This window comes from Triticum dicoccoides, chromosome 4A, assembly GCF_002162155.2.
Source record: "Triticum dicoccoides isolate Atlit2015 ecotype Zavitan chromosome 4A, WEW_v2.0, whole genome shotgun sequence".
Taxonomy (NCBI): domain Eukaryota; kingdom Viridiplantae; phylum Streptophyta; class Magnoliopsida; order Poales; family Poaceae; genus Triticum; species Triticum dicoccoides.
Window position 1 is genome coordinate 716,664,741 of NC_041386.1, and position 17,073 is coordinate 716,681,813.

Consider the following 17,073-nt stretch of genomic DNA (forward strand, 5'->3'; position numbering starts at 1 on the left):
TAGTATACCCTGCCTTTAAAGTCCCTTTTATTTGAAACTTCAAAACCCTAGAAAAGAAACTTGGGCTGCTCCCACTGTGGGAGCAAGATGCCGCTCGTGCCACCTATTCAGGGGTCCTTGACGATGAAGTTCTGGCGGCTGATGGGGTTCATGATGACCGGCGGCCCGGCGACACGGGGCCAGGCCTGGAACTTGGCGTCCGTGGCCTGAAACCACTCCTTGTCGGTCGCGGTCTTGCAGACGGTGCCTGGATCCAAATGGAACAAGCAGCGTCAGATGCATTTCCCAAGAGGTTAGGGGCACAGGCATCCTACAGGCATGTTATGTAACAGCATGCATGGTTATGGCACTCACCGCCGAAGATCTTCTTGTCAGAAACGATCGTGTCGCAGACATACGCAATTCCCAAGGACCCAACCAGGGCGCCGATGATGCACTTGGTCGACATTGCCGCTGCACAATGATGAAACAGGATGTAGATCGTCAAATGTAATGGACAGGGTATACAGAACTACTCACATGTACGTATCCAAATGCAAATGCATGGCATGGCAGAAAGCGAGCAGGCCCACTAACACGGCCGGTTGATTTCTGGATCCACATAGACGGCTGTTCTCTAAATTCGCATAGGCATGGTCGACATGACAGAACGCAATCCACCATGAGACGATAGCAGAACAAAATCAATCCGGTGTACACAAGACGGTGCGTGATGGAAGGGAAGGGGCGTACGTGCATATGGTGTGCGCCATGTGCAAGGGTACACATGAACCACCAAGAGATGATTTGTGTGCCCTTTTGACCATCCCAATCACAACTACAAGTGCAGAGATCAAGATGAGACGTTTTTATACCAGAAAATCCACCGGGAAAAAATGCCGCCCCACCCACCCATCCATCCATCCCGTCAGCAACGAACCGAAGGAGATGAATCACGGTAACAAATCACTACCCATCCAGATACCGCGGCCTGAATTCCCCAAAATCAAATCCTCCGATCCTCCCCGACGACGATCATCGACGTACTGGCCAAACCCGGCCCCACCAATCACGAACAGCCGAGAATGCGGGCGGGCGGATCTGATCGACGCGCGCGGAGGCGCCCTTCACGGCGCGTGCTACCGATCCCGCGGTATCCTCGGCAATCCCTCCCCGTACCCTAGATTAACCGTGGTAAGTAAGAACGGCGGCAAACCTCGCACAAACGTCCGCGGTCGGCGGCGGGGACCCTGGTTCGCACGTACAGAAGGGGGAGGGGATGGAGAGGTGCCGGTGGTGAGAGTACCTCGCGATCGATCGGTGTTCGCCCGCCGCCGCCGCCGGGGAGAGGGAGGGAGGGAGGGAGGAGACGGACGCGTTTGTGGGGGAGGGAGAGAGAGAATGGGAGCGAAGGCGAGCGAGAGAGAGAGTGGGCGGAGAAATCATAAAGGGCTCCGCGACCCCTTGACCGCTTTTCCTCTGGGCTGCGTTTACTCCACGGGCCGGGCCGGGCCTCGTTTCGCGTTGCTGACCAAGTGACCCAACTGTCTCTCTCTCTCCATACATCTTTATCTTTATCTTTATCTTTACATAATATTAAAGAATAGATTGTTTCTCCACTTTTTTTGGTCCATCAGATGTTCTTAGTACGTTTTGCATTTTTTTTGTCCATCAGCGTTTAAAAAGAATAAAAATTGCTATATATAAGACTCAGACCCTGCCCGTTTAGTTTTAGCCACACAACATCAACCCGTCCACCTAGCAAACGTACTACTTCACAAAAGGTAGGACGCCTTCTATTTATATCCTTTCCTACCGCGCGCCCTATTGGGCCGGCCCATTAGCGGGGAGCCCCTATTTTCTTATTTTATTTTGATTATTTTTATCTTATTTAAAATAATTTGGGATTTTAGAAATTTTTCAATTTTTCAAAAGGAAATGTGAATTTTGAAAAAAGTTTCAGAAAACCATGCGCCCTGTTGGGCTGGCCTACGAGTGGGGAGGGACGACACCAGTTTTTTTTTTGCTTTTTTTCTTGAAAATAATTTGGGATTTCAGAAAAGTTTCAAATTTCAAAAGAAAATGTGAACCTTTTAAAATGTTTCAGAATTAGTAAAATGTTCATGAATTTGAACAGATATTTCACGAAATCAAAACATGTTCATGAATTTTTAAAACAATGTTCACCAAATCAGAAAATAATCATGAATTACGAAAAAAATCATCAATTCAAAAAATGTTCGCTGATTCAAAATCTTCATAGATAGTAATTATTATATAGCAATATTATATACTAATTAGTATATATCAATATTAAAGAAATGCCAATTGATAAAGCACCTGGTCCAGATGGTTTTAATGGTCTGTTTATGAAGAGATGCTGGCCAATTATTTCATCTGACTTTATTCAGTTGGTCAATGAGTTTCATGCTGGAACTGTATTTCTGGAAAATCTCAATGAAGCTTATATAACTTTAGTCCCAAAAAAACAATCACCTGAGGGTGTGGGAGATTTTAGGCCAATCTCTCTGACAAGTATAGGACTAAAGTTTCTGACAAAACTGGCGGCCAATAGGTTTCAGGAGGAAATCACCAAATGTGTGCATAAGAATCAGTATGGCTTCATTAAATCAAGGACAATTCAGGATTGTATTGCATGGACTTTTGAGTATATTCATCAATGCAACCAGTCCAGGAAGCCAATTCTTTTGCTTAAGCTTGATTTTGAAAAAGCTTTTGACTCAATTCAGCATGAGGCAATCTTGAGAATTCTTGTGGCCAAGGGGTTTGATAACAAATGGATCACATGGATTCAGCAACTGTTAACTTCTGCAGCATCCTCAATTCTGTTAAATGGTGTGCCTGGAAGTCATTTCAAGTGCAAATGTGGTGTTAAGCAAGGAGATCCTATCTCTCCTTTGCTTTTTGTTATTGCAGCTGACCTTCTACAAACCATGATCAATGATCTTCTGCTTAGGGGGCAGCTGGATTTACCTTTGACAACACATGATCCTTTTATCCCGTGGTTCAGTATGCTGATGACACCTTGCTGTTTGTAAATGCTGACGTAGCTCAGTTGGAAACAATTAAAGCAGTGCTCAATTCCTTTTCACTGGCAACAGGGTTACAAATTAACTTTCATAAGTCTTCAATGTACCCCATCAATGTTGAAGCCTCAGCTGCTTCTGCACTTGCTGCTTTTTTGGCTGTCAGTTAGGCTCTATGCCTTTCACTTATTTGGGACTGCCTGTTGGAACTACTAGACCAAAAATTGTTGACTTGCTCCCTTTGGTGGATTGCATGGAAAGGAGGCTAACTGCTAGTTCCTGGTTTTTGCCTCAAGGTAGTAGACTGTAGTTGGTAAATTCAGTGATATCTTCTTTGCCCATATTCTTTCTTTGCAGCCTATCATTACCAAGGGGCATTCTAAAGTAGTTAGAAAGGATTCAAAGGCAGTGCCTATGGAGGAAATATGGTCAGGAAAAGGGTCATTCTTTGGCTGCCTGGCCCCTTGTCTGCAGGCCCAAGAAAAAGGGTGGACTTGGAATTCTGAATTTAGGATTGCAAAATGATGCTCTGTTGCTTAAATCCCTGAATAAATTCTATAACAAAGCTGATGTGCCATGGGTCAGCCTAATGTGGGACTCCTACTACTATCAAAGAGTTCCACATGACACTACTTTATGTGGCTCCTTTTGGTGGAGGGACATTTGTAAGTTAGTGGACAAATATCGAGCTGTAACATCCGTTTCTGTTGGCAAAGGAGATTCTGTGCTTTTTTGGTCTAATCATTGAGAGATTGGGCATTCCTGTGTCCCTCTGCAGGAAAGATTCCCACGACTTCATTCTTTTTGCCTTCAGAAGAACCTTTCTGTAAAGGAAGTGCTACAGGCAGGAAATTTGCAACAAATGTTCTCTTTGCCTTTGTATGGACTGACTTTTAGGGAGTTCAATCAGCTTGCTACTATGTTGTCTGGTAGACACTTAGACGATGCTTGTGATGATAGGTGGACTTGGAGACATGGGAAAAAGGGCGAGTATTCTGCAAAGAAGTTCTATGAGTTTGTACACCAGCCTGTCATTGCCAATCCATTACTGAGCTGGGTTTGGAAAAGCTGCTATACAATGACAGTTAAAATGTTTGCATGGTTGGTTATTATGGATAGAGTAAACACAAAAGATATGATCCAGCGAAGACATTGAAAAATTAATGATGGACCTAGTTGTGTCCTCTGCCCAACTGGAGTACTGGAAGACAGGAATCATCTATTCTTCCAGTGCAATTTCAGTATGAGGATCTGGAACTTTCTACAAGTACCCTGGTTGAATAGCAATGATATGGTACAAATTGCCTTACACGCAAGGAAGGAATTTGATAAACCATTTTTTGCTGAGGTGGTTTTTCTAGCCTGGTGGAATATCTGGAAGTGCGAAATGACAAGGCTTTCAGACATGTCCATCCAACTTTTAGGCAATGGAGAAATGGGTTCATTCATGATATCACTCTACTATCACACAGGATCAAGGCCAGATACAAGGATGATCTACTCAAATGGATTGATTTTTTGCCTCCTTGAAGATCCACACCCGTTGTAACATCTTTTCTTTCTTAGTTTGTAGCTTTGTTTCTTTCTTTCAGTACTGTACAGTCTTTTCTCTTTCTCTTCCTTTTGTTTTTGTTCCCCCTCTTGTGGAACTTTGTTGTTTTCTTCCTGCTTTTTATTAATAAAATGCTGTGGGGTGTAAGCCCTGTAGTCTTCATGGTCAAAAAAAAATATTAAAGGAAGGAATGATTCTTCCCTCCAATTTTAGTTTCATCCATCATCTATATCCCAATGGACCACGCAATGCTTCTGTTTCTCTGACACGTGTGCCGAGCTAGGATGCTCCACACTTTTTTCTTTCTTCGATTCAGTTGTGGATCATCGGAAAATAATATGTTTGTGTTTCGCCCCTACATGGGCTGAGATGGCCCTATTCCAAAACATCCTTTTCTTTCTTTTCAATTGATCGTGGCATAGAGGTGAGAATGGAACCACGAAGCCACAAACTGAACTGTAATCATTTTGCAAAGACGGTATGATTGCAAGCATCATTCTTTTCTATTTTGAAAAAAATTGTTGTGGATCATAAATTAAATAATGGTTTATATTTTAACCTAGGCTAGGAAACTTAATTAAATTTTCTCCCATTGCAACGCACGGGCATTTTTTGCTAGTCTAATGTAATGAGAGAAGACAGTCCAGTGCTAAAAAAAAGAGAAGGCAGTCCAGCAGCAAGTTCTGTCAACGAACGTGGCCACAAAGCCTAAAGGTGCCTCCCCGGGGTTTTGCAAAGGTACACGTGGACGCTGATACGTCTCCGTCGTATCTATAATTTTTGATTGTTCCATGCCAATATTCTTCACCTTTCATATACTTTTGGCAACTTTTTATATTATTTTTGGGACTAACATATTGATCCAGTGCCTAGTGCCAGTTCCTGTCTGTTGCATGTTTTTTGTTTCGTAGAAACCCAATGTCAAACGGAGTCCAAACGGGTTAAAAACGGACGGAGAATTATTTTGGAATATTTTTGATTTTTGGGAAGTAAAATCAATGCGAGACGGTGCCCGAGGGGGGCAGGATACAGGGGGGCGCACCCCAGGGAGGCAGGCGCGCCCTGGACTCTCCTGGTCACCCCGTAAGACGGTTGACGCCCTTCTTTTGCCGCAAGAAAGCTAATTTCACGAGAAAAGTCTGGGCGAAAGATTCACCCCAATCGGAGTTATAGATCTCCAGATATAAGAGAAATGGTGAAGGGGTAGAATCTGAGAACGCAGAAACAGAGAGATAGATCCAATCTCGGAGGGGCTCTCGCCCCTCCCACGCCATGGGAGCCAAGGACTAGAGGGGAAACCCTTCTCCCATCTAGGGAGGAGGTCAAGGAAGAAGAAGAAGAAGGGGGGGCTCTCCCCCCTTGCTTCCGGTGGCGCCGGAACGCCGCCGGGGGCCATCATCATCACCACGATCTTCACCAACACCGCCGTCATCTTCACCAACATCTCCATCACCTTCCCCCTTCTATATTCAGCGGTCCACTCTCCCGCAACCCGCTGTATCCTCTACTTGAACATGATGCTTTATGCTTCATATTATTTTCCAATGATGTGTTGCCATCAGTGGCGGAGCCACCGCCCAGCGACCCTGGGCACTTGCCCGGGCTCGCTGGTTCCTCGCAGCAGCGATAGACAGATTAAATAAAGGGCTAAACTGATCGATAACTTAATTTACCCAGGCAAGAAAGCAACTGGGCCTTCGCTTCTCTCACGTTCACAGCCCAACAATCAACAAACGATTAGTATATGGCTACATGCAATCAGCCCAGGCCGCCGAAACAAAGAAACAAAGGGGCGCTAGCTTCCTTCGGTCGCTCCAACTTTCTCTCTCTCTCGTGTCTCTTCGTTCCTCACGCACGACTAGCGCAGGGACTGGGCGACAGAGGGCGGCGGCGGCTGAACCCTAGACGGCTCCGGCACCAGCGGCAAGCGACACTAGGCTACCACGAAGTCTATTCGTCCGGTCGTTCCTCAACTTCTCCTTCCTCTCATCTGGCTTTGGCTTCGGCTCGGCTTCCTTCGGTAAGAAATCTCCATCGAATTTAGGTCCAAGGATCTCTAATCTCTGAAGTCTGAATAGTTGGTCTGGGAAGTAGCCAAGTAGGATTGATGCGATGTACGGATCAAGATACTGATTATACATGGTCTGACAGTTCAAGGTCGGACTTAGGGTTTAGGGCTTAAACTGTGGTATGCATGCAAATTTTTCTTACCTTCAAACTGAATACAAAGAATTTTGTACTATGAACTTGTTGTAGCCAGTTGTAGCTCGTTTAGCAACTAACTTCAAACTTTACCATTAAATTTCAGAGATGAGGAGGTTTTTGGTTAATAGAGCAAGCACTGAAAATGTGAATGGTGTGCAGCCGGAAATAGAAGTGGAGGCACAACCACCTCCTAACATTGCCAATGAATTTAATCCAAATGATATTGAGCGTGATCCAGGGAAGAGGAAACAAATTTGTGAGTATCCTCCTAATATTCAAGATCAAGTGAGAAGAGCATATGTATTGAAGGGTGCAATGCAACCAGATTTGAATAAATTTCCTCGTATTGAATTTGGAAGTTCACGTTCATCAAGAGCATTTTCTAAATCTTGGTACAAAACTCATCCATGGATTGAATACAGTGAGTGGAAGAAGGCAGCTTATTGTTTTTATTGCTTTCTCTTTAAGCAACCTAGAAGAGCTGAGCACTTTGGTTATGAAGTATTCACCAAAGAAGGATTTACAGATTGGAAGCATGCATCTAAAGCCTTCAAAGATCATATTGGTGGTCCTGGTAGTAGGCACAACTCTTGCGTCAAGCATTATGATGATTATTGTAATCAAAGACAAAGTGTGGCAAGCAATTTTGCTAGAACTAGCAAGGAATCGAAAGAAATGTATAAGATCCGCTTGACTTGTTCTGTAAGTTGTTCAAGATATCTCATCGCACAAGGCTTGGCTTTTCGTGGACATGACGAATCCTCTACTTCTCTGAACAAAGGAAACTTTAGAGAGATGATAGATTTGGAAAAAACTAAAAATGAACAAGTGAGAGATGCTTTTGACCGTGGTGGAAGAAATTGCACAATGACAACTGGTGACATTCAAAAGGAGCTCGCAATGTGTTGTGCACATGAAGTTACCAAGAGGATCATGGCAGAGCTTGGTGATAAACAATTCGCTGTGCTTATTGATGAATCACGTGATATATCTGTGAAAGAGCAAATGGCGGTGATGTTGAGGTTAGTAATTTCACTTTCTTTTGTTATTTTTTTTATCATTTATTCTCTATGTTGTGCACCAACTTTCTTTTTTATATAGGTTTTTGAATGACAAAGGAAAGGTTGTGGAACGATTTATTGCTCTTCACCATGTGAAAGATACTACATCTGAGTCACTAAAGAATGCTCTTTATGGTATACTTGATCATTATAAGTTATCTATTTCAAGGATACGAGGGCAAGGATATGATGGTGCTTCAAATATGAGAGGCGAGTTTAATGGTTTGCAGAAAAAGATCATAGATGAAAACCCTTTTGCTTTCTATGTTCATTGCTATGCTCATCGTTTGCAGGTTGTGGTTGTCTCTGTTGCTAGTAGTTGCTCATCTATTCATGATTTCTTTGAGTACATCTCCTTAATTGTGACCACAACAACTACATCTTGCAAGAGAAGGGATGCATTGACAGAGGCACAACACCAAGATATTCTGCATAGACTTGAGAGTGGTGAGATATCTACAGGAAGGGGCTTGCACCAATCATCTACTCTTGCTAGGCCAGGTGACACTAGATGGGGTTCCCATCATACTACTTTGCTTCGTTTGAATCAAATGTGGTCCTCTGTGTTACATGTACTTAGTACGGTTGATGAACATGGACGTGGGCCATCTCAAGAAGCAGGTTTGATAGAAAAAATGGAGAGCTATAAATTTGTTTTCATTCTAAAGCTTATGTTGAAGTTGTTTGGCATCACAAATGAGCTCTCAAAAGTCTTGCAAAGAAAAGATCTTAATATTGTGCTTGCCATGGAATTAGTGGATGATGTCAAAGCTCGGCTGGCAACTTTAAGAGAGAGTGGTTGGGATGATTTATTTTGTGACGTTCAAGAATTTTGTGCTGCTAATAGTATTCCCGTGCCAAACATGGATGAAGCAATACCAGTTCGTGGTCACTCAAGGAGAGCAGGGAGGACTATCACTAATCTTCACCATTACCTTGCAGAGATTTTTTATGTTGCTATTGACAAAATATGTGTGGAGATGGACCACCGCTTCAGTGAAGGAGCTAATGGTGTGCTTGATTGCTTCTCATGTCTTGACCCCAATAATTCTTTCTCAAAGTTTAATGTTGATAAGCTTGCACATCTTGCTGAAATTTATCATGATGACTTTTCCAATGATGACCGTGGAACAATAAGAGAGCAGCTTCTCACTTATATAAGTCAAGTGAAAAGGCATGTTCTTTTTCTACTTGTGATGATGTTCAAAGTTTGGCCATGAAGATGGTTGAAACTGAGAAACATTTGGTATTTCCATTGGTATACAAACTTATTGAGTTGGCTTTGATATTGCCGGTGTCAACGGCATCTGTTGAGAGAGCGTTTTCAGCAATGAAGATTATCAAGACTAAACTGCGTAGCAAGATCAATAATGAATGGTTCAATGACTTGATGATATGTTACACCGAGCGGGAGTTATTCAAGTCAGTTGATGATAAGGATATTATTCGAACATTTACTGCAATGGGGTCTCGGAAAGGGCATTTGCCTCGTAATTTTCTTTAGTGCACTGTCGGTATGTTCCATGTGACCATCTCTATTCTTGCAAGCTTTTGACTTCTCATCTCACAACTAAATTTATTTAATTACAAATCCATTTTTTGTATTGCAGCTCCTTCTAGGCTGATTGTATGTCTTTCTGTTGGCAAAAATGAACAAGTGAGAGATGCTTTTGACCGTGCTGGAAGAAATTGCACGGTTACCTCTAGTGACATATGGTATGTATAGCTTTACTTTTGTTGGCAACATGGCGAGTCGGTATCTATGCATGGTTGGCTATGTATCTTTTGTTGTCATGTACCAACTTTATTTGGTCTATGAAGCGGATATTGAATATTAGGTCACTTTAAATGAAATTTTGTCTGACTAGTATGGTTATGTTTTCACTTCATTATTAGAGCGGATTTGTGAATCCGAAGCTTGGTGGTATATTACATGTTGTGTATTCGCATACCCGACTTGATTTCTAAATTATACGCTTAGGCTTAACTTGCCCAGGCTCCACAAAAGTTCTGGCTCCGCCACTGGTTGCCATCCTATGATGTTTGAGTAGATTTTCGTTGTCCTATCGGTGATTGATGAATTGCTATGATTGGTTTGAGTTGCATGTTTTATTATTGGTGCTGTCCTATTGTGCCCTCCGTGTCGCACAAGCGTGAGGGATTCCCGCTGTAGGGTTTGCAATATGTTTATGATTTGCTTATGGTGGGTGGCGTGAGTGACAGAAGCACAGACCCGAGTAAGTAGGTTGTTTGCGTATGGGATAAAGGGGACTTGATGCTTTAATGCTATGGTTGGGTTTTACCTTAATGAATCTTTAATAGTTGCGGATGCTTGCTAGAGTTCCAATCATAAGTGCATATGATCCAAGTAGAGAAAGTATGTTAGCTTATGCCTCTCCCTCAAATAGAATTGCAATAGTGATTACCGGTCTAGTAACATAGTCAATTGCTTAGGGGCAATTTCACAACTCCTACCACCACTTTTCCACACTCGCTATATTTACTTTATTGCATCTTTATCTAAACAGCCCCTAGTTTATATTTACGTGTTCTTTATTATCTTGCAAAACTATCCTATCACACCTACAAAGTACTTCTAGTTTCATACTTGTTCTAGGTAAAGCGAACGTCAAGCGTGCGTAGAGTCATATCAGTGGCCTATAGGACTTGAGAGAGTATTTGTTCTACCTTTAGCTCCTCGTTGGGTTCGACACTCTTACTTATTGAAAGAGGCTACAACTATCCCGTATACTTGCAGGTCATCAAGACCTTTTTCTGGCGCCGTTGCCGGGGAGTCATAGCGTGGGGTGAATATTCTCGTGTGTGCTTGTTTGCTTTATCACTAAGTAATTTTTATTTGCTGTTCTAAGTTGTTCTCTATCTTTAGTTATGGATATGGAACGCAAAATACCAAAAACATTAGGTGTACTTGCTACTCATGGAGATGGGGTAACTCCTAAAACCCTCGATTATCATTATGTGAAAGATATTATGTACTACTTTGACAATCCTGAGGAAACCCCATTCAACTTTATAATGGGAGACACATTGGATCAACGTGAATACTTTAGGGATTATCGCTCGACACAAAAAGGGAAACTATTATGGGACCAATTTATTATGTTGCGTTGGTATGCCCGGGATCTATGCTTGAGATATGATATTACTTGTTGCTCTAGGATGAAGGCTCCACACCTTCCCTTTTCATGCAAATTTAATGATAATGAAACCTTAGCTTCTTATGCTAACGGTATATATGATTACTATGATGTGGAACAAATAGAAGAATTTGTTGCTTTTAAGGCTGCTTATGAAATTGAATCTTTGTTTGAAAAGTATGAAGCTTTAGATGATGATGTTTATAGGCCTGAAAATCTTGCTATACTTAGATATTCCTATGAAAAGTATGAATACAATTACTATATTAATGCATTTATTGAGAAAGTCTCTGCTGTCCAAGAAGAGACTAATATTTTGCAGGAAGCTATGGAAGAAGAAATTGATGAAACTGTGAGCTCATTGGATGAAAAAGATGATGAGGAGAGCGAAAAACAAAAGGAGGAAGAGCGGATTGATCACCCGTGCCCACCTTCTAATGAGAGTAACTCTTCAACTCATACATTGTTTAATTCTCCTTCGTGCTTACTGAAGGATGATTGCTATGATCCTGTTGATTCTCTTGAAATATCCCTTTTTAATGATGCTTGCTATGCTTGTGGCCAAGATGCCAATATGAATTATGCTTATGGAGATGAACTTGCTATAGTTCCTTATGTTAAACATGAAATTGTTGCTATTGCACCCACGCATGATAGTCCTATTATCTTTTTGAATTCTCCCAACTACACTATATCGGAGAAGTTTGTGCTTATTAAGGATTATATTGATGGGTTGCCTTTTACCATTGCACATGATGATTTTGATGAATATAATATGCATGTGCTTGCTGCTCCTACTTGCAATTATTATGAGAGAGGAACTACATCTCCGCCTCTTTATGTTTCCAACACAATAGAATTGCAAGAAACTGCTTATACGCATTGGCCTTTACTATGTGTGCATGAATTGTTCTTTTATGACATGCCGATGCATAAGAAGAGAGTTAGACTTCGTTGTTGCTTGATATATGTTACTTTGTGCTCACTACTAAATTACAAATCATTGTTAATTAAAATTGGCTTTGATATACCTTGGGATCCGGGTGGATTCATTACTTGAGCACTAAATGCCTAGCTTAATGGCCTTATAGAAAGCGCTGCCACGGAGACAACCCGGAAGTTTTAGAGAGTCATTTATTTCTGTTAAGTGCTTTCATATAGTTTAAAAACACAAAAATAAAGAGGGGAACCTAAAAACTTTTCAAAAAGGAAAGTGAAAGTAAGAAAGACAAGCATTGTTGAACTGGGAGAGCTCCTTGAACTTTGTTCATGCTCACGGAAACTTTGTGAATCTTAATTACAGAAACTTTTCATCAAAAATAATTATCCCCTTGTATAATTCCATTGTATTATAAAAATAATGTGCTAAGGTTTGCCTTTAGGATGTTTACAATGCTTGTTGGTTTGTACGGTGCAGGACAGAAGCTTTGGCTGTAGTGCGCGATTTTACATTTTAACGGGAACGTCAATTGGTTCTGATTCCTTTTGCACTGTCTTGCTATACAACTTTTTTATTTTTCCTAATTTTGGTAGAATTTTTGGGGTACCCTAAGTATGGTGGATGTTCAGATTGCTACAGACTGTTCTGTTTTTGACAGATTCTGTTTTTGATGCATAGTTTGCTTGTTTTGATGAATCCATCAATTTATATTAGTGGATTAAGCCATGGAAAATCTATATTACAGTAGACAAAATGCAAAAACAAAATATGAATTGGTTTGCAACAGTACTTAGAGTGGTGATTTGCTTTATTATACTAACGGAACTTACCGAGTTTTCTGTTGAAGTTTTGTGTGGATGAAGTGTCTAAACGAGGAGGTCTCAATATGAGGAAAAGGAAGAGAGGCAAGATCTCAAGCTTGGGGGTGCCCGACGCACCCCAAGTAAATATTCAAGGAGACTCAAGCGTCTAAGCTTGCCCCGGAAGGCATCCCCTCTTTCTTCAACAAGTATCGGTATGTTTTCGTATTTGTTTCGTTTATGCATTATGTGTTGGAAATATGCCCTAGAGGCAATAATAAAATGGTTATTATTATATTTCCTTGTTCATGATAATTGTCTATTGTTCATGCTATAATTGTATTAACTGGAAACCGTAATACATGTGTGAATACATAGACCACAACATGTCCCTAGTGAGCCTCTAGTTGATTAGCTCGTTGATCAATAGATGGTTATGGTTTCCTGACCATGGACATTGGATGTCATTGATAACGGGATCACATCATTAGGAGAATGATGTGATGGACAAGACCCAATCCTAAGCATAGCACAAGATCGTGTAGTTCGTTTGCTAAAGCTTTTCTAATGTCAAGTATCATTTCCTTAGACCATGAGATTGTGCAACTCCCGGATACCGTAGGAATGCTTTGGGTGTACCAAACGTCACAACGTAACTGGGTGGCTATAAAGGTGCACTACGGGTATCTCCGAAAGTGTCTATTGGGTTGGCACGAATCGAGACTGGGATTTGTCATGTATGATGGAGAGGTATCTCTGGGCCCACTCGGTAATGCATCATCATAATGAGCTCAATGTGACTAAGTAGTTATTCACGAGATCATGCATTATGGAACGAGTAAAGTGACTTGCCGGTAACGAGATTGAACGAGGTATTGGGATACCGACGATCGAATCTCGGGCAAGTAACGTACCGATCGACAAAGGGAATTGCATACGGGATTGCTTGAATCCCCGACATCGTGGTTCATCCGATGAGATCATCGTGGAACATGTGGGATCCAACATGGGTATCCAGATCCCGCTGTTGGTTATTGGCCAGAGAGATGTCTCGATCATGTCTGCATGATTCCCGAACTCGTAGGTTCGGTGACGCTAGAGTTGTTATGGGACATAGTATGTGGTTACCGAAGGTAGTTCGGAGTCACGGATGTGATCCCGGAAATCACGAGGAGTTCCGGAATGGTCCGGCGGTGAAGATCGATATATTGGACGAAGGTATTGGAGTCCGGAAGTGTTCCGGGGGTACCATGCTATGGCTAGCATGACCGAAAGGTGTTTCGGGAGCCCCGACAAGTGTTGGAGGGCCTCATGGGCCAAAGGGGAAGGGGCAAACCAGCCCACTAAGGGGTGGTGCGCCCCCCACACCCTTTCCCACATTATTTGGGAAGGTGGGGCTCCTCCACCTGGCTTGGGAGGCAATCCTCCACCTGCTTGGCTTGGGGGGCAAGTCTCCCTAGGATTTTCCCTAGGGAGATCCAATCTGCTTGGCCGCCGCCCCCTAGGGGAAACCCTAGGGCGCCTCCCCCTCTCCCCTTGCCCCTATATATAGTGGAGGGGTGGGAGGGCAGACGCACCTCTTCCCCTGGCGCAGACCTCTCCCTCGTCCAACACCTCCTCCTCCTCCGTAGTGCTTGGCGAAGCCCTGCTGGAGAACCACGAGCTCCACCACCACCACACCGTCGTGCTGTCGGAGTTCTCCCTCAACTTCTCCTCTCCACTTGCTGGATCAAGAAGGAGGAGACGTCCCCGGGCTGTACGTGTGTTGAACACGGAGGCGCCGTCCGTTCGGCGCTAGATCGGATCTTCCGCGATTTGAATCGCCGCAAGTACGACTCCATCAACCGCGCTCTTGTAACGCTTCCGCTTAGCGATCTTCAAGGGTATGAAGATGCTCATCCTCTCCCTCTCTTGTTGCTAGAATCTCCATAGATTGATCTTGGTGATGCGTAGAAATTTTTGAATTTCTGCTACGTTCCCCTACAATGGAATCATGAGCTAGGTCTATGCGTAGTTTCTATGCACGAGTAGAACACAAGTTGTTGTGGGCGTCGATTTTGTCAATTTACTTGCCACTACTACTCTTATCTTGATTCGGCGGCATCGTGGGATGAAGCGGCCCGGACCGACCTTACACGTACGCTTACGTGAGACAGGTTCCACTGACTGACATGCACTAGTTGCACAAGGTGGCTAGCGGGTGTCTGTCTCTCCCACTTTAGTCGGATCGGATTCGATGAAAAGGGTCCTTATGAAGGATAAATAGCAATTGGCATATCACGTTGTGGTTTTGGCGTAGGTAAGAAACGTTCTTGCTACAAACCTATAGCAGCCACGTAAAAACTTGCAACAACAATTAGAGGACGTCTGATACGTCTCCAACGTATCTATAATTTTTGATTGCTCCATGCTACTGTTTTGGACTATATTGGGCTTTATTTTCCACTTTTATATTATTTTTGGGACGAACCTATTAACCGGAGGCCCAGCCCAGAATTGTTTTTTTTGCCTATTTCAGTGTTTTGAAGAAACGGAATATCAAACGGAGTCCAAACGGAATGAAACCTTAGGGAACGTGATTTTCCAACCGAATGTGATCCAGGAGACTTGGACCCTACTCCAAGAAGTGCCAGAGGCGGTCACGAGGGTGGAGGGCGCGCCCCCTGGGTGCACCCCCCCTACCTCGTGGGCCCCCTGACGCTCCACCGACGTACTCCTTCCTCCTATATATACCTACGTATCCCCAAACGATCAGAACATGAGCCAAAAACCTAATTCCACCGTCGCAACCTTCTGTATCCACGAGATCCCATCTTGGGGCCTGTTCTAAAGCTCCGCTGGAGGGGGCATCCACCATGGAGGGATTCTACATCATCACCATAGCCCCTCCGATGAAGTGTGAGTAGTTTACTTCAGACCTTCGGGTCCATAGCTAGTTGCTAGATGGCTTCTTCTCTCTTTTTGGATCTCAATGCAATGTTCTCCCCCTCTCTTGTGGAGATCTATTCGATGTAATCTTATTTTTGCGGTGTGTTTGTTGAGACCGATGAATTGTGGGTTTATGATATAGTATTATCTATGGAAAATATTTGATTCTTCTCTGAATTCTTTTATGTATGATTGAGTTATCTTTACAAGTCTCTTCGAATTATCCTTTTTGGTTTGGCCAACTATATTGGTTGTTCTTGCAATGGGAGAAGTGCTTAGCTTTGGGTTCAATCTTGCGGTGTCCTTACCCAGTGACAGAAAGGGTTGCAAGGCACGTATTGTATTGTTGCCATCGAGGATAACAAGATGGGGTTTTTATCATATTGCATGAATTTATCCCTCTACATCATGTCATCTTGCTTAAGGCGTTACTCTATTTTTAACTTAATACTCTAGATGCATGCTGGATAGCGGTCGATGAGTGGAGTAATAGTAGTAGATGCAGAATCGTTTTGATCTACTTGTCTTGGACGTGATGCCTATATACATGATCATTGCCTAGATATACTCATAACTATGCTCAATTCTGTCAATTGCTCAACAGTAATTTGTTCATCCACCGTAGAATATCTATGCTCTTGAGAGAAGCCACTAGTGAAACCTATGGCCCCCGGGTGTATTCTCATCATATCAATCTCTATTGCTTTATTTACTTGCTTTGTTTTTACTTTGCCTTTTACTTTTGGTTGCGAGTTGCTATCGTTTTGTGTAGGTACGAGGGACTTGTGCGTGGTCTCCTACTGCATTGATACCTTGGTTCTCAAAAACTGAGGGAAATACTTACGCTACTTTGCTGCATCATCCTCTCCTCTTTGGGGAAATCCAACGTAGTGCTCAAGAGGTAGCAATGTCTAACTTGTTTTTGCAGCATATGTCATGTGATGTGATATGGCCAAAGGATGTGATGAATGAAATATATGTGATGTATGAGATTGATCATGTTCTTGTAATAGGAATCACGACTTGCATGTCGATGAGAATGACAACCGGCAGGAGCCATAGGAGTTATCTTAATTTATTGTATGACCTGCGTGTCATTGAATAACGCCATGTAATTATTTTAGTTTATTGCTAAACCGTTAGCCATAGTAGTAGAAGTAATAGTTGGCGAGACAACTTCATGAAGACACGATGATGGAGATCATGGTGTCATGCCGGTGACGATGATGATCATGGCACCCCGAAGATGGAGATCAAAAGGAGCAAAATGATATTGGCCATATCATGTCACTATTTGATTGCATGAGATGTTTATCATGTTATTGCATCTTATTTTCTTAGAACGACGGTAGCATAAATAAGATGATCCCTCATAAAATTTCAAGAAAGTGTTCCCCCTAACT

General features: G+C 42.7%; 1 protein-coding gene and 1 pseudogene across 1 annotated transcript; one reads left to right on the forward strand and one right to left on the reverse strand.

Moving 5' to 3' along the window:
* Positions 1-6: 6 nt before the first annotated feature.
* On the reverse strand, positions 7-1,332 carry LOC119289860. Its single transcript, XM_037569057.1, has 3 exons — positions 1,286-1,332; positions 355-453; positions 7-247 (listed from the first exon to the last, which is right to left on the reverse strand). The coding sequence occupies exons 2-3, from the start codon at positions 446-448 to the stop codon at positions 108-110; spliced, it is 234 nt and encodes a 77-aa protein (XP_037424954.1). The 5' UTR covers positions 449-453; positions 1,286-1,332; the 3' UTR covers positions 7-107.
* A 5,556-nt stretch (positions 1,333-6,888) lies between these two features.
* Positions 6,889-9,348, forward strand: LOC119289861 (annotated as a pseudogene).
* Positions 9,349-17,073: the final 7,725 nt, after the last annotated feature.